The 27,646-nt window shown below is 49.1% G+C and overlaps 1 protein-coding gene across 1 annotated transcript; it reads right to left on the bottom strand.

Moving 5' to 3' along the window:
• Positions 1–1,863: 1,863 nt before the first annotated feature.
• Positions 1,864–23,989, bottom strand: LOC101651321 (myosin regulatory light chain interacting protein). Its single transcript, XM_004715283.2, has 7 exons — positions 23,797–23,989; positions 22,514–22,704; positions 9,062–9,247; positions 7,091–7,288; positions 6,081–6,245; positions 4,818–5,238; positions 1,864–2,772 (listed from the first exon to the last, which is right to left on the bottom strand). Exons 1-7 carry the CDS (start codon positions 23,881–23,883, stop codon positions 2,683–2,685), a joined length of 1,338 nt encoding a protein of 445 aa, XP_004715340.1. The 5' UTR covers positions 23,884–23,989; the 3' UTR covers positions 1,864–2,682.
• Positions 23,990–27,646: the final 3,657 nt, after the last annotated feature.

The following is a 27,646-nucleotide window of genomic DNA, read 5'->3' as shown; positions in this document are numbered from 1 at the left end:
GCCGGGTGTTTTTGCCCCGTTTGCTTTTTTACTTCAAAATAAGATATGTGCAGTGTGCATAGGAATTTGTTCCTAGTTTTTTTTTAAAACTATAGTCCGGCCCTCCAACGGGCCTGAGGGACAGTGAACTGGCCCCGTTTAAAAAGCTTACGGACCTCTGGGACAGTGGATTTATCTTAGCTTCCTGTGGGCCTGGCTTCCATCCACCCATCCATCCACCGAACACTGTGAGACTACCATGTTTAGTATCCTCTCCAGTGCTAACAGTCTCTGATCTTTGAATTTTAATTAGCCTTCCTCCTGTGAGACAATCGTGTATGAGAAGCCAAGTACATAACATAGGCATTCTGAGTGATCCGTGCCTCGATCCCCATCATATTCCCAGTGCTCAGTATTAACTTAGTAGGTGTCCAAGAAATGTACCGAATGAACTCATGAATCTGTTCCTAGGACTTGGTAGAAAATTGAATCAATGGGTATATAGTACAGTATTTATAGTCTAGCCTAGTCTTTATAGTATAGTCTTTACTCACTGGTATATAGTAAGGAGAAACAAACATAGAACCAAAACAAATTCCCTCCCCAAATTCTTTGGATTCTGCCCTAGAGAGGGCTGCTGTGAGTCACCACTGAGTGGACGGCGATGAGTCCTTCAATGGCTACTGAGAGTGACCCACTGAGAGGTCCACACAACAGCCCTTCAACCGTTTGTAGAAAAAACAAACAAACAAACGGATTAAAAGATAGTGGAAGTTTCCCACGCCTTTCCTTTTTGAATCCTCAGTGTATTACACACAAAGTCTTTACTGGACAACATAAATTAGCAAACATTGGCATGCTTGGCAGAGTGAGGTCCCAGCACCAACAGGCTAGCCATCTGCTGGAATGGACTGGCCCCCGCCTGCCCTGACCAGGACATATACTGGCTGAGTTTTCACGTTTTCAAGGCCCAATCTCATCATCCCCTTCCTTCGCTGTCACTTCCAGTGCATTTCCCGGCCTTGACTCTTCCTCTGTTCATGCGCATTATCCCACTTCACACCCACACACACACACAAGATGAGTGGTAATATGGGGGAAACGCTCTGTTCAATTGCAGCCAAATTGCCCGCAACACTTCCAAACTCGGTGTGCTGGGCCGGTTCAGCGACCGGCCGTGATGTACGTCAACGCTCGTCTCTCCGTGAGCTTTACTTGGCTTCAATGATAACACCGACACCATGCTGGCTGTAAGGTTTATTATCCTGAATGTAAAAGACAGCAGTTCTCTAGGATATAACAGAGCTTTTTATGTGGAAACATTATTATTATTATTTTTTACAAGTGAAAAAATAAATACTTCTCGGAATAAAGGCTTATATGCTAATATGTGCCATAAAAAAGTAGAGTTTTAATATCTGACAAAAATGTCTGTGCAAAGAAACAAATGCATAAACACATTACTGCTACATTAAGGCCATATGAAAAGTCTACTCAGAAATCTCAGTAAAGTGACAGTGTAGGTTCCTAGCTGTAATGTAGCTAGTATTGCACCCGATCAAGGTCACCTAGGTTTCCCTACGTCCTTGAAAACCCACTAGCTGACCAGAATCCAAAATGCCCAGGTGGGAGTGGAAAACACGCCGCAGGAGACAGAAAGAAAACGAAGCGGACCCCATCCCCAGACAAACACATAGAGGGACAACCAAAAGTTAATACTTAATTCACCCCCTCTCCCCCAAGTATCCACCGTCTAAGATACTGACGATAAGGCTGTAGTGGCTGGAGAGTTCAAGCGGGAGACACGCCCAGGTGAGGCTGGAGCAGGGCTGGGGAGAGCTGCACTGCTCCCACCGCAGGTTCTGCTCGGGGTGGGGGGGGGTGGGGGGTGGTGGTGGTGGGGGCTCCCCTGCCCACTTCCAACTTGCACAGTAAGCTATCCAGGGAGTGCTTGGCTGCCCCACCGCAACCCCGGTGGGCAGCACTTCAGAACCGAAGGAGAGGTTGGCCGGGGGCGGCTGGGAGAGGAAAGGCGAAGCACAAGCCATCCACCTGAGTTCCCCGTCTGGGGCTGGCCAGTCTGGTTTCATTCTGACCACTCTTGCTCGCCAACTTTCTCGAAGGTCACTGGGCCCGTTTTCAGAATCCGTGCACCTTCCCGTCCTTCTCAGACAAGTCAAGAAAACAGAAATGGCATTCAGAGGACGGCGAGGTCTTTGAGAAAACGGTTCCTATTAAAAAATGTTCGGAGCTCCATGACCACAGAAGAGGAACCCGGTAAACTCTTAAAACCCATTCTTACACATATTCCCTGCGCGTGAGGGAACTGACCGCGGGATACACCACGCAGCGTTCACGACACAACCCCCTGAATGGTCTCACTTGCTGGCGACTGTGCCACTTAACTGACATCGAAGAGGACTTTGCCTACTCCTTTCCTCCAGCATGGAAAGCAAAAGGAAGTCCTGGGCAGGTGCCGGGGGCCTACACCCCCAGCCACCCCCCCCCACCAGCGTGCTTGCTTCCACACGGGGTGGGAGGGGTGTTTCTGCAGCGAGGGGCGCTGTGTTCTTCTTGCCTTCCTTTTTAAAACAAACTTCACATGGCAAATGGGTGTCGGCATACTTCTCTCCACCATCTCTTATTTGTACAGTTCATAATACAGTTCGTGGCACCAGGGATGTCAGAGAAACACCCGCTGGATTAGATGACAGCCAGATTGAGGAGGCTGGTGTGGGTTGGCAGGTAGACGTGCTGAACGTGTTCCACGTGCGATCTGCACACCGGACAGGACTGAAAAAGAGAAGCCACAACGCCCGTTAGAAAACCCTTCTGGACCTGGGTCTTCCTCTTCACCCTGGGTCCACACTACATTCCACCCACTGCCACTGAGTCCGTTCCGATGCCTTGTGACCCAAAAGGACAGAGAACTGTTCCCTGGGCTTGCAGAGGCTGTAAGTCTTTATGAGGGCAGACAGTCTCGTCTTGCCCTCTCAGAGTGCCTTGGTGGGTTTGAACCACCCACCTTGCAGTTAGCAACCAGATGCCTAACCCACAGTGCCACCACGGCTCCTTCCACATTACAGTAGGCTTTCCAAATTCGTTCTGACCTGCTTAGGCAGAGACCTTTGTTTGCTAACCAATATGGAGATGCAGATACCTTACAAGGGACTGAGAATAAATATTTCAAAGAGGACAAAGCACACGTTAAAGAAAATGAGTTTTTTTTGCCAAACTCTAAGCAAGGTGGAGTGGTGAGGCCTTTACTGGAGACCCCTTGTCTTTGCTCAAGTAAGCTGATAATTGGGCAGCAGCATAAGAAACCCTTCAGAGACTGGGTGTTCTTGGCTCAGCCGAGAATCCTGGGCCAAGGGGACGAACCCGCGCTGGCCAGTGCTATGTGGCTCTGTTCCTAGTCACAGGTGATAACACTCCTGGTTGGCTTCTCGGCAGCCACGTGCCCCTTGTTAGCTCTCTGGGGAGCCTTCCCACAAGGGCAGGGACACGTGGGCAGAGAAGGGCAAACCCCGAGGGCTCCTGAGGAAATCCCTCATCTGAGGGAAACAGCCTCTCCTGTAGAGCCACACAGACATCCTGCCGGCCCACCGTCCAGCCTGAATGTTAGTTCTGGACGTAGCCATTTCTAAAGAACTAAATGCTACTGCGGGCAGGTTTGAATCAAACCCTAATGGCACCCAGTGCTCATTTCTGAGAAATGAAGGCAGAGCTGGGGGAGATGTAGGCCACAGAAAGGAAAAACTACGATGGATGGATTGCTTTTGTTTAACTTTTGCTACATAGATTGAACAGTAAAGTTAGTTTGACTGGCAATACTTACAACAGGCTCCCAGAGGCCTTTGCAGTCGGAAAACAAATTACAGTTACCAATGATCACCAACAACCTACCCATGGGTAGCTGACACGCAACCTCTCTGCCATTGAGTAGATTACGGCTCACAGCGACCCTGTTAGGACAGGGTGGAACTGCCCTGTGGGTTTCCAAGACTGTAACGCTTTATGCGGGCCAATCTAAGGACTCATTCTCTGATATTGTTAGTCAATAATGACACTCATCTTCAAAAGTGTCAGGGCCTGGGGCGCAAGTACCCGAGGCCTAGATCCTGGACCTTGGCTCCGTCTTTCCTTATCTGTCTAGTGAGGTTTTCCAGATCTTGTAACAGGCCTGCCTCAGAGTAGCTCTGCTGTTGAAACTAGTTTGCTGATCTGAATGCTTCCCAGGACACGGCCTTTTAAAGCCATGGGCTAATAAAGAACCCTCCCAGGTTGTGGTAGTTCCCTAATCTGGTGTCAACTTTCGGAGGGGTGGTGTCTAGCCTGTCAATCAGGTGGCAGCTTGATGAGCTCATTTGGAGGCGCCACAGAGATCAATAGCTCACTGGGACCCAGATACAAACAGACTCTTGGCTTGGTCTTCCTGTTGACAAGACACACGGAGCTACCGCAGAGCCCTGGAACTGGAAGAGCCACGTGGAGACCCCTGCCAGCACTGAGATGCTCACACCGCCACTGGATCCACATGACTTTCTACCCACTGGCCGGTGATCTTCCTGCATCCAGTGTCACTGCATGTGTTGCGTGAGTCTGAAGAGGAATGTATACACTGGTATTAGGCAAACGGGTTCATATCAGACTTATGAACTTGATCTGGACTGGGCTGGAACATTCTCTTAATGTTCAATTGCTCAATCATATAAAGTTCTCTCTTACACACATGTGAGTGTCTCTGGATTTGTTTCTTTAGTCCACTCGGACTAACACACAGGGGAAGAAGAACTTGGTGCACACACGGGTGCTAGCAAAGCCGTGTGCTCACTCACCTGCAGCTGGATGGCGCAGCTCTCACAGCACACAGTGTGGCCGCAGGGGCAGAAGGTGGAGTTGATCTCCTCCTCGCAGCACGCCATGCACAGCAGTGCCTCCTTCAGCTTGCGCAGCTTCTCCTGCAGCGCCCGGGTCTGCTGGCAGCTGAGGCCCTCGCAGCTGCTGCAGTTTGTGCTGCTGTCGGCAGACTTCAGCGGGGAGCTCGGGGGGCTGCGGTCGCTCCTGGAGACCAGGTCCACCACACCAGCATTGTAAAGGGCCCTCCGGGCATGGTCATAGACCTCCTTGGATGTTCTTCGGATGTCAAAGACGTACTTCTTACCAAGGTTGATATTTTCGTTCAGAAACAGCGAGGCCAAGTGGCCCTTTAGGTCCCGGCTGTACTGCATCATGACGGCACTGGTCACCGTGTCGCACCTGTGGGGCCAGAGTGGGCATGGCCTCAGTGCAGGGAAGCTCAGGCCTCAAAACACGGCCTTCAGAAGGATGGCCCTGGCAGCAGACATTTGATATGCTTGTCTGTGTGCTTGAAAGGCAGCCAGCCCTTCCAGTTTCATATGTTAAAACAGTGCAATGCTTCCACCCCCATGGTTCTCAAGTGCTTCCAAAATCCACCCTCCCCCGCCCTTCCAGAGGCCACAGTGCAAGGGTAGCTCCCCCCTCCAGGGCTACAATCAGTAGCCCAAAGGGAACTGCCCTTTGAAGTCTAGTCTTTTTATCTTAAATGTTTCCACAAGTTTTCCATTCGCTTCCACAGTCCGTGGGCACTTTAAAATCAAAAGTGCTGGAGATCGCCTACCCATTAAACTTCTTAGCTTTTGTTTTCCAAATATTTGAGCCCAATCAGAAGCCTACTTGAGGCGGGGGTGGGGTGGAGGTGTGGAGCACTGTCTGTAATGAATGAGGGTATCAATATTCTTATTAGAAAAGCTGACTGCACAATGAGGCCTTGAGGGTGCAGGCCTCAAAGCCACCCACAGGGAAAGGACAGGCGCAGGCCCAAGCCCAGGCGATCTCGGGCAGGGAGGCAGTGTGAGGAAGCCAGGGAGGAGGTGGGAGGGGCCGGGCCATCTGTGTGGCTCAGACACAGGCACCTTCTGGGGAAGCAGGGCTGTGCTGATAAGGACTCCACCGCTGATCCCAAAGCCCGAAGCAGCCTGCGTTCTTACACACACGGACAGCGGGGCACAGGAGATGTCAGGACAGGGTATGAAGCATCTACAATACTGCAGGACGGCTGCCACCAGGTGTGCCCATACCTATAGAAGGCGTGCGTTTCGGTGACAGCTCGGTAGAGCCCGCTGGCTGCCCTGGTGCTGATCATCTTAAACAGGAGCACGATGCTGTTCCCCGACTCCTTGGTGACTGTCAAGTACACGTTCTTTCCCGACTGGGTGGCCATCTGCACCACAGGGTAAGCGATCCTGGCAGACAGGGAGCAAGGGATGAGCGACTCTGGAGGAGGGGTGTGTCAGGAGCTGGGGTGCCACTTGAGGTTTCTCATTTGCTCATGACCCAAGAGCGAAATCAGACCCTGTAGCTGGTACTACCAAGGTGACAATCAGGACCAGGTGTTGCCGAGTCTGCCTGGGCTCATGACGACCCTCCTTGCGCCACTGGGTTTCCAGTGGCTGATTTGGGGCAAGTGGTTTCCTCGGCCTTTTCTCCAAGGTGCCTCCACCTTTCAGTTCAGCACTCTACAGTCTGCACTACCCAGGGACTCCTTAGCCCGTAAGTACGTACTGAAAACCCACCCACTGCAGCTGACTCGGTTCCGGCTCATAGCCACCATCTGAGGCAGAGTAGGACTGCCCTGTGGGTGTCTAAGAGGGTAACTCTCCATGAGTGGAAGCCCAGTGGCTTCAAAGTGCCACCTCTGCAGTTTGCCGCCAAACGCACATCATCCCCTGTGAGAGGCTCTGGAGCCAGATTTGCTTGTGCCCATGTGGGGGTGTAAAAATGAGGCTTTCATGAGGGTGAATGGCTTACTGGTGAAATAGTAACTGTCCTATCTGTCCACTCGGAGCTAACATTTTAAAAATAGTGAAGTGGCTTCTCCAGGCCTGAAAATATTGATGTCCATACAAAAGTGAGCCCTGCTCTTCCTCAGGGATGACAGTCCTGTCCGTCCCTTCCCATTTTCTCTGTCACGATCAGCGCTAGTAATTGAGCTCACGGAAAAATGGAATGAAAGGGTAAATGGAACTCTCCCTTTGTACGCATGCGAGGCCTAACTGAAAAAGAAGGCACCCGGGGGCGCTTGAGTTACCTATCAATGGGGCTGAAGTCGTCTTTGCAGACGGAGATCCCCTCGGGTCCGACGCCGATGAGGAGTCTCTGCCCCTCGCTGTCCCTCACAGAGTGCCACTCTATGCCGTAGTTCTCCATGGCCGACACAATCTGTAAGACCTGGTATTCCGCAGATGCCTGGCTGGTCCCCTCCAACTCCTTATGCTTCGCGATGATGCTGCAGGATGCCAAAAAAGGCAGGGAGTTACACAGGGAGACCAGCTTGTGAGTCTGAGAAGTCTTTATGGGTTTAGGAAATTATACCCTCCCTGTCACTCATGAATCACAAAAACTTAAATGTGCATAACCCACTCTTTCATTCCTCTACAATTATGCCGAGGGTGAAAAAAAACCTGCTATCCATTTTGCACCATGACAGCATTATGTCCGGCAAAAACGAACGCCAAAGCACGAGGCGAGCGCTGGCTGTGAAGGGACATGGTCACATGTCAACTGGGTGGGGCCATGATCCTCTGTGGTTTGGCAGTTATAGATGACGTCATTCCACAGTTACATAACGATGTAGACATTGACCCTCTTAGGCTCTGATATGGGCATCTTCCATTATCACACGAAGATCAACTTCCACATCACGGCCCGGTTGTCGGCAGTTAACCATGTGTACTTTTGACATTTCATTTATTTAGCACACTTACTTTAACATACTTCTGAGACACAGTTGGAGACCTCAGCTTTTAATATTTAGTAGAAAAATTAGAAGAGTGCTAGATGGGAATGGGAGGAATTATGAATTGGAGGAATGGTAGAAAAAACACCCTAGGCAAATTCATATGTGGGAATTCATGAGTTATTCTATATGCACGTTACACACTTCATTTTAATGTAGCACCAGAAGGGATGCATTTGACAGTCTGCAACAGAAAAATGACTAGCATTCATTTGTGATTGATTGTGGTGGCCAGCCTCTAATACGGTCCTGCCTCCTGATGTTCATGCTCTAGGGTACACCCAATCCTCCCTGGCATAGGTTCCAAAAACCAGGCCACTGAGCAAAAACTGGCATTTTGCAACAAAATGACAGATAACTACATCTTAACATCGTTGCCAAATCACATCACGATGTAACTGCCACATTCCTGAGAAGGACCACCCAGCCAGGCTCACACAGGGCCTTCACCACCACAGCCAGTGTAACTCTCGGCTCCTATGGCATTTCTCTCTGCCAGATGCACAAAGTACTGGAGTGTGGAAACGTTACTTTGCATATGCGAAATGCTGGATAACAAGACAGTAGCTGAGTAGGCTGGACTTATTGACTGGCAGAAGTGATGGGCTACCACTTCTGGGATTAGGTTATCAAAATGTTGTGTCCTGGGGCTAGGACACCTTGTCCTGGGGAGGGAGCCCCCATGGTGAGGGAACAAGGCCGTATGAGTGAGCCTGAAGTAGTCCCTCCCTAGTTGAGCCCTTCAGCTGAGTGGCATCTACCAACAGTGTGGTGACAGTGTCCCAAGAGACCTTGAGCTGGCTGATCTGGTTCAACTCTACCCAGACTCCTGACCCACAGGGCTGAGCAAGAATGCCCAGTTTGAAGCCACTCGGCTTTGGATAATCTGTTGCACAGGAATAATGGATGCATACACCACTGTTGGCCTTCTTGGCTTAATTCTTATTGGTATGAAGCAAGCACACCAAATATACACGGACAATTTTACTGCAGGAGATTTGCATTCTTAAAAGGTCAGGGATTTCTTCTCCATTCTAGTTACAGATAGTGCTTCATACAAGGACATTTCTTTGGGGGGATTATGTCTCGAGTTTCTAGGTTTCTGGGAGGGAAAGACCAAAGAAGCTTTTGAAAATAATTGGGGGAAAGGCTGGACCTCACAAATGGCCTGTGTATTACCCCAAGCTCCTTTCCCTCTGCATGTTCTTCTAAACGTGAGCGATCCAAGACTCTGCCTGCTCACCCGAGGCGCAGCCTCCTCACCTGCTGAGGGCAGCGCTGGAGAGTTCCTTGGCACACAGCTCCTCATAGTTGTACTTGGCCGTGTTCTGGTTGTAGTCTCCAAATTTGGTCTGGGCCAGGAGGGCGTTGAGTTCCACGGCCTGCTCTGGGGAACACTGGAGGTGGCCGGCCAGGAGGGACTCCTTTATGTGCAAGAAGAAGATGTGCCTGCAACACAGTGCCGGGTCCCGGTGAGGGCGGGGTGGGGTGGGGGTGGGGGTAGGGTAGGGTGGTGGTGGGGGGCTGACTTCAGAGCTCAAACTCAGCCTCCCCAGCCACTTTCACAATCACTTTTAAGCAGAGGAAACAGGGCAATTTAAAAAGCCACCCTGAAAATGCAGTCTCATTAGAGAAACTGTCTTACATGCAGGTATTAAGGCAGAGGGAGTCTCTGGATTGTAAACTATCTTTTCCTATTTTATCTACACACGTTAGGTGGATTGTAATTTATTCTCCTGGCCTCTCGATCCAAACAACACAAACCTAATTGAGACAAGTTCAGTAATATTCAGTTACAGAGTATAAAATAGTTATACACAAGTTCTTCCTGGTAGTGCTGCCAGGTAAGCGTTAGGCTGCTAACGGACAGGTCAATGGTTCAAAGCTACCAGCTGCTCTGTGGGAGAAAGATGAGGCTGTCTACTTCCGGAAAGATTTACAACCTCAGAAACCTGATGTAGGGTTGCCAAGAATCAAAATAATTTTCATGACAGTGGGTTTTAGGCGGGGGGTGGGGGTGGGGGTGGGGTAGGGTGGGTGTCAGCATGATCTGTTTATAAAAAGAAATTATCTCGTCAATCAGAAAAAAAAATTACCTTCCTATGGATCTGAAATAATATTAAGGAATGGCCCCTGCATTTTCACAACCAGCCCCAATTTCTCTGCTAAGAATGGTATTCAAGTACCCGGAGCCTGCAGGCCTCCACTTGGAGGCTCCTCGGTGCTTAGTTCCAAATCGAACAGAGCCTCTTCCTTCCCATGCCCACCCTCTCTCCCGGTGGGAAGAACAGCTTCATTTCCGGTTTTCCCTCATGGACTCACTGCTGTCTGTTCATCCTGTTTCCACCTACTTCTTGTCTCTGAACCTGCCATTGAACGAGTCGCCCTCTCCCCACTTTCACCTCCTCTGTCCTGCTTAGAGCTCTCAGCTTTCAGAGAACCGACAGGAGCTTCTGAGCAGATTGGATTGCTCTTTCTCCAGAATGGCTACGAAAACCCACCTTTCAAGCTGCTTGCTCCCAGCATCCACTTGTCATATCTCTGCTCAGAAAACCTCCAAGGGACCCCTCCCTGGTTAGCGTGATACAGCTCACGGCTCTCGAGGCACAGGCACCAGTTGTCCAGCTCCGTCCCCTGCCGTTTCCTTCACCCACTGTGCTGTTTGCTAGAGCCGAGTCACTTCCGACTCACCGTGACCCTCCCCTGTGCCACAGAAGGAAACCCTCCCCAGTTCTGCCCTGTCCACACAATTGCACTTTTCTCTGAGCCCATTGCTATGCCCCAGTCCAAAACCCTCTTCTTGGGAAAAGCCCAGCCTGCCTGTGGCCCCCGGTCTTGCTGCCCCCCTCTGTGCCCTGTCCATTGGCCGCGCTAACCCTTCCCTCCACATCACATACGAGAGATACCCCCCTAGATGATGGGGACTGACAGAAATCCCCAGGGGCTACACTTGGCTGCTGGCCAAAAAGCTTGAGGTCTGAGTCCAGCCTGGGGCTCCTTGGGAGAAAGACTGGTTCCGCCGGCGTAAGGAGCACCCTTCTACCCTGACACACCCAGGACGCCAGGAGCCCTGGTGACTCAATGGCAACTGAGGCAGTAGGACACCCTCTATCCCTACCTTGGGTGACAGCTGTCCCGACGCTGACCGCAGGGGCCGTCTGGCAGTGGCCACAGAGCAGGGAGCCCCACACAGGCATGCAAGCTGCACACGACTACTGACTTGAGTAGGCGCTCATGTAGGTTTTATTCAGCCCGGGCCGGTGTTCTAATTACATGCAGCGCTGCCCTCTGCATTTACTGAAAGGTACGCTGCTTAGAGACTCCAGGGCAGAGCTGGAGATCTTTGCCCCCAACTTCTGTTGTCAAAGACCTGACCGCCCCCAGACAGTGAGAGGAAGATGCCTAGGCGTCACAGCACACCGTGGATTCCTGGTAACCCTCTCTGAAACCCCAAGACATTCCCGTGGGCTCGGTCTCCCACTTCATGTATGACAACCTTATTCTAGCCCCCAGCCTGGCCCCCACGCCCACACTGCATTTACACCCAGCCTTCCAGCTGGGACGGGGGTGGGTGGGCTGAGAAGGGTAGAAAGAGGGAGGTGGGAGAGAGCCAACTACAAACACAAGGAGGGGGCTACCGAGAGGGCCTCCAAACGTCAGGTGGGCAAGATCCACCGATCTTCCTTCAGCTAAGCCAAGCTTGTTTAAATTCAGTGCTCCCTGCCTCCGTGTAATGAATGCTAAAGGAATACTCAAAAATTTCAAATGCTGCCAAATCCTGACGTGTTTTTTTCTCTTTTCCATCCAAAATGCCTATGCAGAAAGGGCAGAGACATTGGAAGGAGATAAACATGGTTTTTATTAACCCAAACATCTGCTAGTCCTTAAGTCTTCCTGACATACTGCTAAACTGAGAAGGGGCCCCCACGGGGCCGAGAAATCATCATGAAAGTCACGTGTGTTTAAAATCGCTCTAAGGACCGGGGTCTAGCCTTCTCACAAAGCCGTAGGGCTATAAACCTGAGGATAAAGAGCTATGGGATCACCAGTTGGTAAACTCCAACCTGATTAATATACCGCTGCCCTCGATTTTCAATGGAGGGCCTGTCCACCAGAAAACTGGGGGCTTCCCAAAGTCCATGGAAACATTCCATGATCTCTTAATTCTGTCCTTCCGAACTGTTTAAAGCCCTCCTGTGTACCCAGAAAGAATTTCTGGGCGGAAAGATTGCTAACGTTATTGCCACAAAGTCTCTGTGGCCATGATGGAGAGCCCTGTTAGCGTAATCGTCACTGGTTGGCATTGTGATACACAAGGTCGGCAGTTCAAAACCACCAGCTGCTCTGTAGGAGTCCGACTAGGCTTTTTACTCTGGTAAAGAATTGCAGTCTCAGAAACCCACAGGGCAGTTCTACCCTGTCCTATCCTACAGGGTCGCCATGAGTCAGCATGCCAGAGAGGGAGAGCCTGTGCAGGAGGAAGGCCGAGGGATCTGCATGGGTGACCATTGTTGTGTGCAGTTAAGTTGGTTTCCACTCATAAAGACCTGATAGAACAGACTAGAAGCTCCCGCCCGCCCCCGTCCCCCCAGCTCCTTTCCAAGGTTTATCCTCTTTACTGGAGCAGACTGCCAGGCCTCTTCCCGGAGGAGCAGCTGGTGGGTCTCAAGTGCCGACGGTCGGGGTGCACTTACCCGCTGCACTAGCAGGGCTGCTCCTCCGTGTGAAGGCTGCAGCCTAGACAAACCTATGGGGGCAGTTCTCACCTGTGAGGTCGCTCAGAGTCAGAGTCAACTCAACCGGCGCGTCTAACAACCAAACAACAACACAGCCCACAAACCAAGAGCTTTAAAGGATGCACGTTTTCCTTCCAAACTAGCCACACCTCTAGGGTCTGGAGAGACAGCTGCCCAAGTCAGCAACAAGAGGCAGGAACAGGAGCTTTAACAGGTGGCCAGCAGCCGCCTGCAGGGAATGCTGCTCCTCGCAGAGAAAGAATGTTCAACAGGGAGGGGGGACAACTGGCCTTTTCTACACCACTCCACACTCCAGGTTGGACTTGCAAACCACTCTCCACAAGCAAGGGAGCCCCTCCTCCTTGCTGTTTACATAAACCTCCTGAGAGGGCCCTCCAAGCGGTTCCATTTCAAGTCAGTAAAGGTCCGCCCTGAGGTGTGCAGCTGCAGCCCAAGCCGAGCTAAGGTGATAGGGCGAGTCTGTGTGACAGTTTCTTTTTAGAAGATACTGATGGCAGCCCTTGGCGGCGGCTGAGTGACACGGATGGTTAAGTGCTCCACTACTGGCTGAAATGTCCTCGGTGGTTTGAACTCACCTACTGGCCCCTTAGATGGCAGGCCTGGGGACCCCTCCCAAAAGGGAAACCCTACGGAGCCAGCCGTGCTACTCTGGAAGGCATGGGGTCACCATGCGTTGGAATCGATTTGATGGCAACAAAACGACAATGTAGCCGTTTGAAGTGAAGGGAAACTGCCTATCAAGACAAGTGTAGCCGCAAACACAGCTTTGGAGTGATGGCCTTTGTGCTTCCCAGGAGCAGTGGTGTCACAGGTCACCCGCTGCCACCAGCTAAGAGTAGAGTCTGTTTAGTGTGTCCTTGTCGCAGGAAGGATGGCAGTGCTCACCCACAAATTTCCAGAAAGGGTACTGAGGAGGGCTCTCCCTTTAGGGATGACTTGCAGTAAAATTCTTTCTCCTAATCTTTCTCCCGGTGACCATCTCGGCTGTAACTATCTGGCTCGTGGGTCCCTCCTACCCCATCCCTCTTCTTCTTCTTCTTCTTTTTTTTTGGTAAAGTAGGTGAAAGGTTAATAGTCATATCAAAACAAACAGTTGTAGTCAAAGAAGCTGTGCCTGTCAAGGGCTCTTTCTTAACTAAAAACTGGTTGGCATAGCTTACTCAATTCCAGCTTCCTGCTAAATTGACAAACACGAAGACCGGCTGAGGGTAAAAAGAGAGACGTCTTCAGCTGAAACTGCATTTTCTAACAGTCATCTGGCTACGTCTTGGGAGTCATGCTTCACCTTTCAGCATCACCCTGCTACTGAGAAAGCGGATGACTTCAACACGCGGGGTCCATTTGGAGCTGACAGTGAAATATCTTGGTTAACTTGTGACCTTGCATCTTGGGTACAAACGAACTCATCATCTGATGTAGCATTAGGGAAGATTAAAATAAAATCAGAGTGAATGTAACAATTCTACAAATGGAATAACAATTTTTAATAGTTTTCTTTCCAAGTGCTTCCATTAAAAAAATTTTTTAAAATGATTTTTCATGGCTTTAAGGAACACAACCAGACAGTTTCTCTTTCAAGAGACATAATAAGAGAACTCTTATCTAAGCAGTCTTCTATCTCATAAAGAAATCATCCGACAACCAAAGCGAGGGAAACCTGGCTGCACACCCACTGGTTGCAGTGGGTTTGCTCACGTGGTCTGGTGACGCTCTCCAGAATCTGCCAAGAGGGTCTCCCCCGTGATATCATCTGGAAGCGCCTTTGGCAACACAAACGTGAAATAACGACCAACAGATAAACAGTTCAACTCACATTCCAATCCACCAGTGACCGTGGAGGAGCCACACTCTGTCTTCAGTGGACACACCCAGAGGACCTGGGAATTTAACTCACTTAAACACTTGAAAAATGGTCAGGATGCAATGTTTTCAAAACTCACAATTACTAGTCAATGGACTACCGTCCTTCCTCAATGACAGGGCTATTCCACAGTAATGGCTGGCTTGTCCCCCACCTTCTTAAGACACCCACTGTGATCATCCGTAAGTGAGCCTGGGCCCAATGAATCACGGAGCTATGCCAGTTTATTATAAACAAGAGTGTGCCAAGTTAAAGGAAGAGCTGTCAAATCAAACTAGAATTGCTTTAGAATTTTGTTTTGTATCTTAAATTCTAGTGAAACAACAAACAAACAAACAACCAGTTCAACACGATCATACACCTAAATATAAAATAATTTTTTAAAAACTTAAAAAACTTTTCATAAACTAAATATGACTTGAGGGCAGGCAAACATTTCTTAGGGCACAACCAGCAATGACCGCGAGAGGGAAATGGATAAACAAAACTAACAAAACGTCCTCTCATGAAAAGGCATCAAGGAACAGGCAGCCACAGGAAAGAACACATTAGCAAACAGAGCATAATACAGATGAGGGGTCTTCAAAAGTTGGTGAGCTTTTTCAACCCCCACATCTATATCTGACAAAAGTCGACTACCCAGGACGTTTAAAGGGGCTTGTACAACTCAAAAATAAAGCCAAACAACTCAATAAAAATGGGAAAGTGGCTTTCACTACTTTACAAGATACACAAAAGGGCAAAAAGCACACAAAATGAAATTGTTCGACATTATTATTCATCAGAGAAATGCAAATTAAAGTCCCTAGACTGACCCCCAAGGTTTGGCAAGGGCGTGAAGTGGCCTCTCCCCTCCTCTTGTTGGGAGCACTAGGCGGTACAACCACTTTGGGGAAAGGTCTGGCAGTCTCAGAGCACTAAACATGACCTACCCTAAACCCCAGCTCCTCCGCTCCTAGATGATTTACTCAAAGGAGATGAAAACACATGTCCACAAGGACTTGTAACTGACTGTTCAGGGCAGCTTTCATCATCAGAGCTGGAAAACAAGTACTCAGCAACAGAAATGTGGATAAACACAAATTGGTATATTCACAGGATGGAACACCACCGAGCAGTTAAGGAAAGTCCCACTGATACCAGCAACAACACGGATGGGTCTCAAAGTTATGCTCAACTAAAGAAACTAGATGCCAAAGAGTACATAGTGCACGATTCCATCCATATCTATCTAGAACAGGCATGACTAATCTACGGCAGAGAAACAGAGCAGAATAGTGTTGTGGGTGGCAAGGAGGGCTTGGGGGCTGACTGCAGAAAGGCAAGATGAAACTTTTGGGGGTGACAGCAATGTTCTACATCTTGATATGGGTTCTGGGTAAAAAGGCACACCAATCTGTCAGAACTCAAGGGGTGTGACTAGAATGTATGCATTTGCTTCCATGTCATTTCACCACGCAAGAACAGAACTGCACACCAATATTGAGTTCTACTGAAAAGTAAGTACGTTACAGTGAAGCACACCGACACACTGAGGTTGAAGCGCCTCAAAAGCCAGACTGATGGCTGGACAGGTGATCCACAAGTTTGGCTACATGCATGATGGATTTAAACAACGGTGAAATCTAGGTGAGGACATACATGTTCACTGGGAAAAGCTTCCACGTTTGTGTATGTTTGAAAATTCCACTCATGAAGAAGTTGAGAAAATAATTCCAGGGAAAATTCCTTTGAGTCAAGGATCAGAATTCAAATGAGGCGCCAAACCCAAAGGAAACCTCAGCTCAACTGCTGCACGGCAAGCTTGCCAGTCACAGCCCAGCAACTGGCAAGTCGGGGCCTCTCTAGTCAGGGTTAAGAGACCCTGCCCAAACACTAACACGAAATGGGAATTGGGGTTGTTTGTCCCTCCTTAGGCTCTGTCCAGCTAAAACATACCAAAGAAGGGGGCAAAGTCCTGGCTTCAACAGCCAGGACTGTCTCCCCAGAATACTACTGTTCCTTGAAAGCATAACATCAGCATTTCTGAAAAGTGTGGTTATTCCCTCCTAAGAGAGACCTGCCCTTGGCAATGAACGACAATCTAGACCAGTGGTTCTCAACCTTCTTAATGCCTCCACCCTTTCATACAGTTCATGTTGTGATGACCCCCCCAACCATAAAACTGTTTTCGTTGCTACTTCATAACTGTCATTTTGCTACTGTTATGAATCGGGTGACCCCTGTGAAAGGGGTCGCGACCCACAGGTTGAGAACCGCTGATCTAGACCATTCTCTAAAGGGATCACTCTATCTCTTTCTCAATATTCTAGGAGTTCTCCTTCAAGATGGTTTATTCCAGAAACAGGGATGCGTTCTGGGGATTTTCCTACCAAATTACCTCTGAAACCATCCTTGCATCGTTAGCTCTGAGCCCAGGAACCTACTCAGAGAAAAACGTCCACCAGGTGCTGGAGCTCTGTGCCTAGCTGCCCTCAACGGAAGGTCAGCTGTGTAAGCTGCCTCCTAAGTATTCAGATTTCATTCAGAGTGGCCTTTGGAAATTAAAACTTTGTTTTGATTACACGGAAATCAATTGCTTCATGTTCTTTGATGGTTCGCCTTTGCAAGAAAATCAGGATTTAAGGTGACCGAAGATGTCTGCATCGGGACCTCTTCACTAAAGAATTGGCTAGATTTGCAAATGCCCTCTGTCTAGATATTTTAACGCGAATAAATAGCAATCTATTGGAATTTAGAAACTTGATACTTTCTTTAAACTGAGATGCAAGTTGGCTTCTCCTTTGTTTCTCTCTCACTTTTGCTCCTTGAGAGCCTACTGTGTGCTTGGGGATGCAAAAAGAGGGGATGGGGTTACTCCTTTCCTGAGTAAACTGACTGTGGAAGAAGAGAGCTGGCGCCTTCACACTGGATAAGGAGCGCTCATGGCACGGCGGTTACGCACCTGGCTAGTAAGGGCAAGGCCGGTGGCTTGAACCCACAAGCTGCTCGCACTATTCCCCATGAGGCATTTGCTCTGTGGGCTTCCTTGATGGGCAAAACAGAGGCCCGCGGGGCTTCCATGTTGGGTTACCTCCCTCAGGGTGGACTTGGTCTCTAAACTAACCGGAGTTTTCACCAGGGGTGATGGCCACCTACAAATGGGCTGCAGTTTGATTAAGTGATAATGCTGCAGCTGGGAAACCATCCGCCTCTACAAAAGATCCAGGCAAGTGGCCGGTCCTGTTAGATGAGAGGGCAAACCACAGGCAAGCAACGGTCTGGGAAGGAGATGCAAGGGAGAGGAGAGACAGTCCCAGGCAAAGAGGTTTGTAAACAGAGAACAACTGACCACCACCCAACATCAACAGTGAAGCTCCTTCTGGATAACCTCCGTTCTCAATGGCCAGAAGCCATTTTCAATACTTCCATTATCAGTATCGGTTAACCCCGTTTTATTTCCAACTTGTGAATTCGTTAATTCACAATGATTTGTGTATCAGGTACTTGCTAGTCTGTGGACTAGACTCTGGGAATACAATGTTGAATGGAATCTAGATTAGTGGAGTGACTGACGATAGGCAAACAAGCATCGCAAACTCATTAAATGTTATAAAGGAAAGATAATGGAGTGGGCTTCACAATACATTCCATTTTCCCATAAACTTCTTGGAGCCCCCTTTTATAGGTTGGTCTTGAGGTTAGTTTCCTGAGCAGGGCTGAGAATTCAGACGTCTGACAACCTCACTTAAGTTCCCAGCAAAAATCCCCGAGTCCTATTAAAATGTAGGGAGAAATAGAAGAAGCCTATTGGTAGTGCATTAGGTAAATCTGCTGGCCTCTTTAGAGGATTGAAAACAAGGACCTTACATTGAAGACTAAGACGCGCCTGACCCAAGCCATGGTATTTGCAATTGCCCCGTATGCATATGAGAGTTGGACCTTGAATAAGGAAGACCGAAGACGATTCAATGCATTTGAATTGTGCTGCTGGAGAAGATTATTGGAAGTACCATGGACTGCTAAAAGGACAAACTGATCTGTCTTGGAAGAAGTACAGCCAGAATGCTCCTTAGATGCAAGGATGGAAGCACTCCATCTTACACACTTTGGACAGGTTGTCAGGAGAGACCAGTCCCTGGAGAAGGACATCATGCCTGGTAAAGTGGAGGGGCATGAGAAAGAGGAAGGCCCCCAGTGAGATGGACTGATGCAATGGCTGCAACAATGGGCTCAAACCCAAGAACAACTGTGAAGATGGTGCGGGACTAGGCCGTGTTTCCTTCTGTTGTCAGTAGGGCCCCTGTGGGTTGGCCAGAACCGACTCTATGGCACCTGACCAGGGCAGCTGGCAATGGCTAGTGTAACTCCTCCACTATCTGGGTTTGACAGCAGGGACAAACTCCAGTTTGAATAAGTAACGGGAGACCTTTTGAAAGGCACGGATTCCAAGTCATTGTTTCAGATCTATGTCCAGAGGACATCATTTCACTTCTACTTTTAATCCATGTCCTGGCAAACACCTTCTGGAAATCCCTGCTGTCTTCATCTCTGAACTCTACCCAAGGCTCCCCTTATACTTTTGAGGCCCCACTGCAGCAGAAACATAACAATGCAGTCTACCAACGTAAGCAGATTCCTGGATCCATGTTTTGTTTGTTTTTTTCCCTTCCTTTTTTTGGAGAAATGTCCTTAGGAAACCCCCAAACAACCAGCCCCATTGCTATTAAATAGATTCCTACTCAGGGCAGCCCCCTGTTAGAGTAGAACTGAGAGCCATTGGGTTTTCTTGGCCACAATCTCTACGGAAACAGATTGCCAGGCCTTTCTTCCCCCATGCTGCTAGAAGGGTTGGAACCACCGCCCTGAAGTTAGTACACCTGAGCACAAACAGTACCACCCAGGGTCCTTGTTCTTCGGAAAACATTAAGGAACATCATCCGGAGAGGAAGGGATTGAAAAGATGCTCTCATTCTAGGGTTTTTATTTAAGTGAAGAACGGGGTTGAGTCTTCAAAGCCTATAAAGCTGCCAGTTGGTAGCTGAGCTAGACCTGGAACACACACCTGCCTCGTCCCCACTGCTCTTCCCTGGCGCCCATCCCTCATTTTCTGCGCCCCCTAATCTAACGAGAATGACTAAGGGAGCTGCCTTCAGGCCGGCTCTCTGTGAACATGCGATCTCTGCTGTCCACAGAGGACAATTATACTAGGCTACTTCAGCACTCTTTAATAAACTGCCCAGACACTTCCGGCATGCTAAACAATACCCTCATGACTTAGAGATGGTGAGAAATCACTTCTCTGAATTGGATCGTCAAAGCTGGGTTTACTCATTACATCAACAGGTCTCCTTTTCATCCACTGAATTTTATAGGAAGGTTTTATACCAGATAAGCAAACAAGTTTATTGGCCAGCTGGGTTTTTGCTAACATAGCATCCCCTCAAAACTCACTGCCATCGAGTTGATTCTAACTCATAGCAGCCCTCTAAGGCAGGGTAAAACTGCCCCTATGTGTTTCCAAGACTAACTCTTTAGGGAGTCGAAAGCCTCATTTTTCTCCCAAGGAGCGGCTAGGGGGTTCAAACTGCTGAGCTTGTGGTTTATCACAAATGTAAGCTAGACCTTTATCTTCCCAACGCCACCTGGGCTTGTCGATATAACATAAGAGAAGATAAATACTTTTCTTCTATATAATCAGACACATAAAAACAATGTTAATTGCAATGGAAACTGAACCCGGGACCACTCTGGTATCCGAATTAATTTCTCAATGCTAGTCATTAAATCACTTTATTTAGTCACTAAAACAAAAGTGTCTTTCCAAAAATTTGTGGGAAATGTGATGCAAAGATAATGAGTTTCCATGAACTCTTTGAAACCTCCTCCTGTATGGCGTTTCTTTAAAATTATGTATTTCAGCCACTCTCACCCCACACACAAACAACCTTCATTAATATTTTAGAAGCAAACCAACAGTTTAGACCATACTGGCTTTTCAGTATAATTTCAAAAATTATCATTAAATTACTGAGTCAAACTGGTTAGGTACATTCTCTGAGTGCTATTAGCTATGAATCTCCAGAGTCAACGGCACTTCATTCAATGAAATAAAAACCAAGATAAGAAAAATATTCCAATTCTAATTCATAAAATGTCTCCATTTCTTGGGTGAATAAAATGGATTTGATGGTGGCAATTAATCCAATCACAGAAAAGCATAGGTAAATATCATCTAGTAGTCACTTTGAAGATCCCAGTGCTGGAAGTATAAAATAGCATAAAGGTACTATATGGTCATGACAACGATTTACATGAAGTATTGGTCCTGCATTATTCGGCAACTTAAAAACAACAGGTTCGTGTCATCAAAATGGGTGTAGCTACTAGGCCAGGATTACAAAATGGTGACAAGGGTACACAAAGAAAAGCTCAATCGGCTGTGAGATTTTATCTGGGTACACATACACACACACACACACACTGTTCACACTGCTAGGGACTCCTTACATATATAGAATATATAACACACAGCTACAGTGTTACAGTGTGCGTGTGTGTGTGTGTGTGTGTGTGTGTGTGTGTGTGTGTGTGTAAGAGAGAGAGAGCGAGAGAGAGCCCCTTCCTCCTCAAGTGGTGTAATGGGTTAAGTTTGGGCCCTTTCTGACACATCTTGGAAGAAAAGTCTGTTGATAAAAAAAAAATCCGTCCAAAAACCCCTTCTGGAGTACAGTTCTACTCTGACACACGTGGGGTTGCCGTGAATCAACACTGGTGTGGTGTGTGTGATTTTCTCAACTGCAAGTTATCACAATGCAATGCAAAGTAGAGGCTTTCACAAATCAGCTTTAATTAACTTAAGTACAGCACAAACTAGTCTGACTAATGTAGGCAGCGAAAAGCATCTTTAAGTATGTAATCACTGGAAGATTTTGCAAAGCCTTTCCAGAAGCACTGAGAATTCAATGTACCAGCTTCCTTCAGAACTGCTATGAAGCACCTCCCTCACCCTTCACAGCTCCACAGCAAGGCATAACAGATGTCAGATTCAAAGAAAGTGCTTCCCAAAATCTCTTGACTCGTATTTGGGTAAACAGAAACAACATGTGTAAAACGCTTAGTAGATAAGGGTTCACTCCTCAAAACTCAGAAATGTCGCTCACATTTTTCCTGTGCCTGGCAAATTGCTCGGGATTATGAAAAACGTTAGCACTTGGACCCAAACTTTGCCAACTTTAAAAGTGGTCATTTTCCTTTCTTTGACACGCCCCGGATTATGGGCGTCCAAGACTATGAAGGCGCTTAAACTTCTGAAACAAATACTAACCCGTCCGCTTCCTAGTTTGGCTCATCTTGGAAAAAAGTTATGGCAATCAAAACAAGGCAGACAGAAAAACCGTTGGAAAAGAGGAAACTACACGGGAAGAGAGATGGCGGCTTTTCAGAAGGTAAAGAGAGGGCGCCAACCACCTCAAGTTGGCAATCTGGGGGTAATATAGGCATGGGTCGGCATACAGGTCCACTAGTCTTAAAAGTCCTTTTATTAAGTTTTCAAGAAAAGTGTAAAAATTCAGCCCGCAGCCAGCCCGCGGCTCTTTGCTACACACTGTAACATGACACTATGCTGAAGAAGTTAACCAAGTCTGAGTAACCAAAGAGGAACCGTTTCCTGCCCACAGTACAGTCTGCGAATGACCTACAGTAACACGGCCGAGGCAGAGGTTACTATCAGGCATTTACTCATTTCACCAGATTTCCCTGCAATCAGGAAGTCTCGTGCTTTGTTTTGTTTGGGCTAGGTTGTTCTGTGCCTGTGTGTGTCTTGTGACACTGATCCCAAGTGTTTTAGAACAATGCAACCCAGCTCTTGCATTAAGTTTTGAAAATAGAAGAAAAGCCAAAAGAAAGATGAATTGGAAAATGTTCCCCCAAACCAACTATGTTTGGTGAGCTCCAAGAGAGGGCTGCCCCACAGAAAGCCGGTACATTGTGAATCATGTTTGCATGTGAACATCCACAGGAGGGTGTAACCTTGTTCTCTAAATGGAACCAGGCATTTGTTAGCATCACTATCGACCTCTCCAGCATTGCCTCCGCGGCAGTGGGGGTCTGGGTTACCTCGTCTGCTCCTGTAAGATGAGATGAGGCTCCACAAAGAATTTGACCCGTAGTTTAAGCCGGTAAGGGGCTAACCCATCCATCTGCTGGGAGATCCGGTTTCTCAGATTCAGCCATAAGCTTTCACCTTTGCTACCCGTAAACTGCAGTCCAAAATAGTCAACTTCAATGATTCCCAGTCGCCTGCACACCTGGAACATAGATGAATGCAGCACGGATCAGCAAATGGTACCTGTAGCCAAAGCCGCCCCAGGACTCCTGTGCACTTTCCCCGGTGGTAGCATCTGGGTTGTAAAGCTGCAAACTGGCGCAGCCTGATGGTTTTCTGAGGATTGACTAAACCAGTAGCTGTAGTCTGGCAGCTTGTCCTTCCTCCCTCTAGTGCTTAGTGCATGGCCAGTGGCACCTTCTGCAAAAGGAGCCCTGGGAGTAGTCTAACAGAGCCGGAGGAGGGTGCTCGAACAGGCAGGTCCTCTCTCATCCCAGCCACTGGCATTCATTCTATCCACCTCCACAGTCTGCACTGGGGGTTCCGCAGTTTATTATCTGGACAATTTTAACCGTCTGGTCGCCAAAACCGCAAACACATTGAGCAAACTATGCCACAAGTGTCGGATAAGCTTCAACAAGAGGTTTTCCAAACATCTCAGGCCCAGGGGGTGGGGGAGCACAGCGTTTCATTTGGGATCCAATTTGCAGTCTGCCCTGCCAACGAGGCACTGTTGTTCCCCAGAAAACGCGAGTTTACAAGATGATCAAGAGAGTAAGATCATCAAAACCAACAAGCCTCCCTGCCCTGCCAAGCCCGAGCTGCAGGTGAACAGTGCTTTTGAGTGCAAGCAGCTTAAGGCAAGGGCTCAAGCTGGTCGGCCCAGCAACCCCTGGGGCCCGGGACCACCTCGAGCCACCCCATCCAGAAGCGCAGGGGGCGACGCCAGGCCCCGGAAGGACCCCAGAGGACACGACAGGCTGCATCGCACACACACCTGCGGCAGGTGTGTCCGGCTGCCACCTTCCGGAGACGTCCTGGGCTGGAAACAGTTAGACAGCCCCCCAGATCCCCGGCTGTGTCTGCGTGCCTGGAGTCTTGGGTCCCCGAACGCGCGTCCTCGGCGCCCCCACACCCAGCACGCCCAGAACCCACGGAGAGGGGGCGGCTGAGCGCCTGGGGCGCACTCTCCCAGGCCCCTGCTGCTGCTCCCGGCGTGAGGAGCCGCCGTGAGGGCCCTGGGCCTCGGAGGTCCGACTTGGCACCGGAGCCCCCCCGCTTGGTCCCCGGTTACCTGGTTGAGGCAGTCCTCGCCATTGGCTTTGGTCTCCACCTCCACCTCCATCAACACCGCGTCCGGCCTCGTCACATAGCACAGCATGGCTGGGGCCGCCGCTGCTGCCACTGCCGCCTCTTCTTTGGTGTGCACGGCGCTGCCCCCTCGCCACGACTCAGAATCCGCTCGGGGCCCCGCAAAAGCCGCTCTTCGGGAGGCTGGCGCCCGGCAACCCCTTCCTTGCGCCCTGCAGCCGCCTCTCCCTCCCCGACCCCCGCCCGCCCGGCCGCCCGCCCGCCGTTCCAGCCGGAACTCCGCGGCAGCGCCGCACTCCAGCAGCCCAACTGCCGGCGCCGCGACAAGGACTCCTCTGATATAGCGGCCCCGCCCCCTCCGGCGGCGGCTCCCGCCAATCACGGAGGCCGCTCCACTCCTCCGGCGCCCCGCTAGCCAATAACGGGACCCGCTCGGCCGCGGCCGCAGACGCCCAGCGCCGGCGGAGTTCACCAGGCCGGCCCGGGAGGTGGCAGCTGGCGGGCGCGGAGCGCGGCGGGGAGAAGGGAAGCTCGGCGTGCACTCCCTGCCTCCGCCGCTGGGCGACGCTGCGCCGAGGACCGGACGCCTCCTGCGGGGACTCCGGTTTATGGGGAAGCTACCCTTTGGGTCTCCCCGAATTCTTGGGCAGTCTGTGGTCACTCCAATAACGCCTTTGGGGACGTGGAACGAAAAGGAGCGACTCCCAGGTGTAAGGAGACTTTTCTTTATCAGGGATTGCCCCAGTGGGCTGTTGGGAAGCAGAAACGGTGCTCCTTTTAGACTGCGTCATGGAAAGAAAATATTATCTACAAGTTTCCCCACCCCACCCCAGTTGTACAATAAGCCATGAAACTTGGTCGAGTGCTTCTATATTAACTTCTTCTCAGGCTTCTACTCACCTGTTGGACTGAATCAAAACACCTTATCGGGCACAAAAGCCTTCTCAGGTTGCCCATCCTATCTCAGGCCTCATCGTATCCATTCATTAAACATTTGTTAAACCCCTGCTGACGCCGGGCCCCATCCCTCAGACAACCATGTTATCCTCTTGTTTGTTTAAAGGAGAGTGTGGGCACTCTCCGGAGTAACCATGGCTTTGTTAGAGGCCATTGAATGAGCTTGGTCTTACAGGGCCCTTAGGTTTACAGACAACAAAAGCATTGCCTGGTCGATTCTAGGCCATCTTCACTATGATCGTCCTTTATTGCGGCCACCCGCACCAAGAACCTTCCAGTCTAGAAGGTGAATCTTCCAGAGGTCTATCAGACGACAGTCCGACAATCCTTAGTGTTTTCCTTGGCTAGTGTTTTGGTTTTTAAAGGTTGCGAAAGCCTTCTTCCTAGTCTGTAAGCTCTGCTGAAACCTGTCCAGCATAGGTATCTCTCCAGGCATTTGAAATACTGGCAGTGTCACAGCCAAGCCACCAAAGAGACAAACTGACAGACTTTGGATAACCTCAATATCAACCTACTGCCATCTAGTCTATTTCAAATCCCAGTGGCCTTTTAGAGAGTGTCCAGGTTGTAAATCTGTACAGAGCAGATTGCATCAACTTTGTCCTGCGGAGTGACTGGTGGCTTTGAACTACTGACCTAGCAGTTAGCAGTCCAACCTGAGTATTAATAATAAAGGCCTACAGCTCTAGTCTCACTTCTTGCTCCCCTTTGCCAATACTTTCTCTCCAAATTCCTTGGAGTTGTTCGGTTTCTCTATAGGCGAAGTCAGAGGATGTGGGTTTTAGCTTTGGAAGCTCCGTGTTCTCAACCGTCAACGGAGAACTGAGAGCAGGAGCAGAGAGGAAGTTCTCCAAAGCATGTGAATGCAGCAGTCTGTGTAAGGAGATCTAGAATGTCTACTCTGCCTACTGATGGTTTTTCCTGCGCCTAGCCTTCCCCCCCAGGCCCTGTGGCTTATTGCTGATGAAGTAGGCAAGATATTAGAGCAGAAGGCTACCGGGAGGGGTGCAATCACTCTTTTACTAATTCCAACTCTGAGAACATTGTAAGTAGTTTTAGTATTTAGTATTACCCAACTCTGGCTAAAATTATTGTCGTTTTAGGGTTTTTAGCATTTAGTATTAGCCAACTCTGAGTGAAACTGTCACTAGTCCAAATCCTGACACCCGATGCTGCAAGCTGACACACGCTATCACGTAACCTTGTGTCTGCTGAAAGCACTCGTGCTAGCATGACATTGAAATATCCTAGTCTCTATCCACCCCTGTAGCCTCATTCTCCTGATGCCAGTGTGCTAATCTAGGCAATGTATCTAGGTGATAGCATTTGGATCCTGTTCCCTGTGCTTCTGTGCTTCGTTGCTAGACGTTTCAGGAAAGGAGGATAAGGCCAATCTGGAGGCCAGTATCTGTTGACTTTTTGTTTGTTTATTACCAGAGCTGAGGGATCTTAAGCAAAACGGCATTTCACAGAAGAGCTGTAGGAGCTCGCTGAATCATTGCTGATGACTGCTGTCTTGAAGTCCATTCAGCCTCGTGGAGACTGCATGTGCACAGTAGAACTGCCCCATAGGGCTTTCAAGGCTGCAACAACTTCAGAAACAGATCACCAGGCCTGTCTTCCATGGCACCTATGGGTGGATTTGAGCCACCATGTCCCTTGTCACCAGGGACGTCCTAAAAAGTAGCACACAGGGTAAATATTGGGCCACCAAAACAAAAATATACAAACAGAGGTAAAACCAAATGAGCAAAAATAAAACACAAAGTCCACTTTGAAAAAAAGAACTTTAAAAAAACGTGTCCAGAAAGCACTTTAAAAAGTCCTGTATTGGGGGTTACAGACTTATGACGGAGCAATGAATGAGCAAAATGTTGGTGATCTGAACTCATCCAGTGGTTCCACAGGAGAGACCCTCGATCTGCTTCCATGAAGATTGCAACTTATATTTTAACAAACCCTTATGAAGCAGCCCTACTCTGTCATATGGGGTCACTGTGAGTTGGAATCTACTCAATGGTACCCAACGACAGCGGCAAACACAGGATACAAGACCATAATCAAGCCAGCCAGCAATCGATCTTGAGCTCGGAATTTCCCCCTGGCGTAGAGAGAAGGAGAGAGAGACTGGATAGTGAAGGAATGAGAAGGCTGAGGGTGCTGGTGACTGGATAAGAAAGCACACTATGCTCAGCAGACCTGGTGAGGGAATAAAACCCACAGTAGAATAGCTTCCTGGAGGAACTCACCATCTGGCAATGTTACTGAACATCTGGAGCCAGTTTCAAGCCCCAGCTGGGTCTAACTCCAAAATAAGAGACTCTGAACACCCTGGTTGGGGGGTGGTAGCTGGATTAGATTGTACTGTGTTTATTCTTTCTTGAATCCTTTTGCTTTCAATTCGCTATCATCTTTTAAAACTAGCATTAGCACGAACCAACGTAGTAAAAGGACCAGCTATCTGAATGTAGATCTTTAAAAAGAAAACCTTGAGTAAGTCATCGAGTTGGCTAACCCACTGGAGTCCTAGCCATTGAAACACACTTTCTTCTCTGCTGCAGATACTAAGAAGGTTCCTGGGCAGCACACATGGTTTGTGCTCAACTATAAACGGAAAGATTGGCTCAGACCCACCCAACAACACTGTGCAAGAAAGGCTGATCAATCTGTTGCCCTTGAGTTGATTCAAACCCATAGCAACCCAGGTGAACTGAGCAGAACTGCCCTACAGGATTCCCAAGGCCAGGAGGTGCTCCACTCTCTCTTCCTCCCCCTACATTTGCTCCCGTGTGCTTTGATTAAACAAGCCTTGAGGTCGATATCACTGCTTAGAGCAGCCAATGCACAGAGAGGACCACATGGCCAGCCCCAGTATG

Source organism: Echinops telfairi, unplaced genomic scaffold (genome assembly GCF_000313985.2).
Source record: "Echinops telfairi isolate 266 unplaced genomic scaffold, ASM31398v2 ScPeMD7_7439;HRSCAF=8477, whole genome shotgun sequence".
Lineage (NCBI taxonomy): Eukaryota > Metazoa > Chordata > Mammalia > Afrosoricida > Tenrecidae > Echinops > Echinops telfairi.
This window is presented reverse-complemented; position numbering and strand designations above follow the sequence as displayed.

Excerpts from the sequence above, each read along its gene's own strand:
- LOC101651321 (XM_004715283.2), bottom strand. The coding sequence starts at position 23,883 with ATGCTGTGCTATGTGACGAGGCCGGACGCGGTGTTGATGGAGGTGGAG. Across the intron at positions 6,246-7,090 it reads GACTTCAGCCCCATTGATAG|GATCGCTTACCCTGTGGTGC; the intron begins GTAACTCAAGCG and ends CCTGTCTGCCAG. Across the intron at positions 5,239-6,080 it reads GAAACGCACGCCTTCTATAG|GTGCGACACGGTGACCAGTG; the intron begins GTATGGGCACAC and ends CTGGCCCCACAG.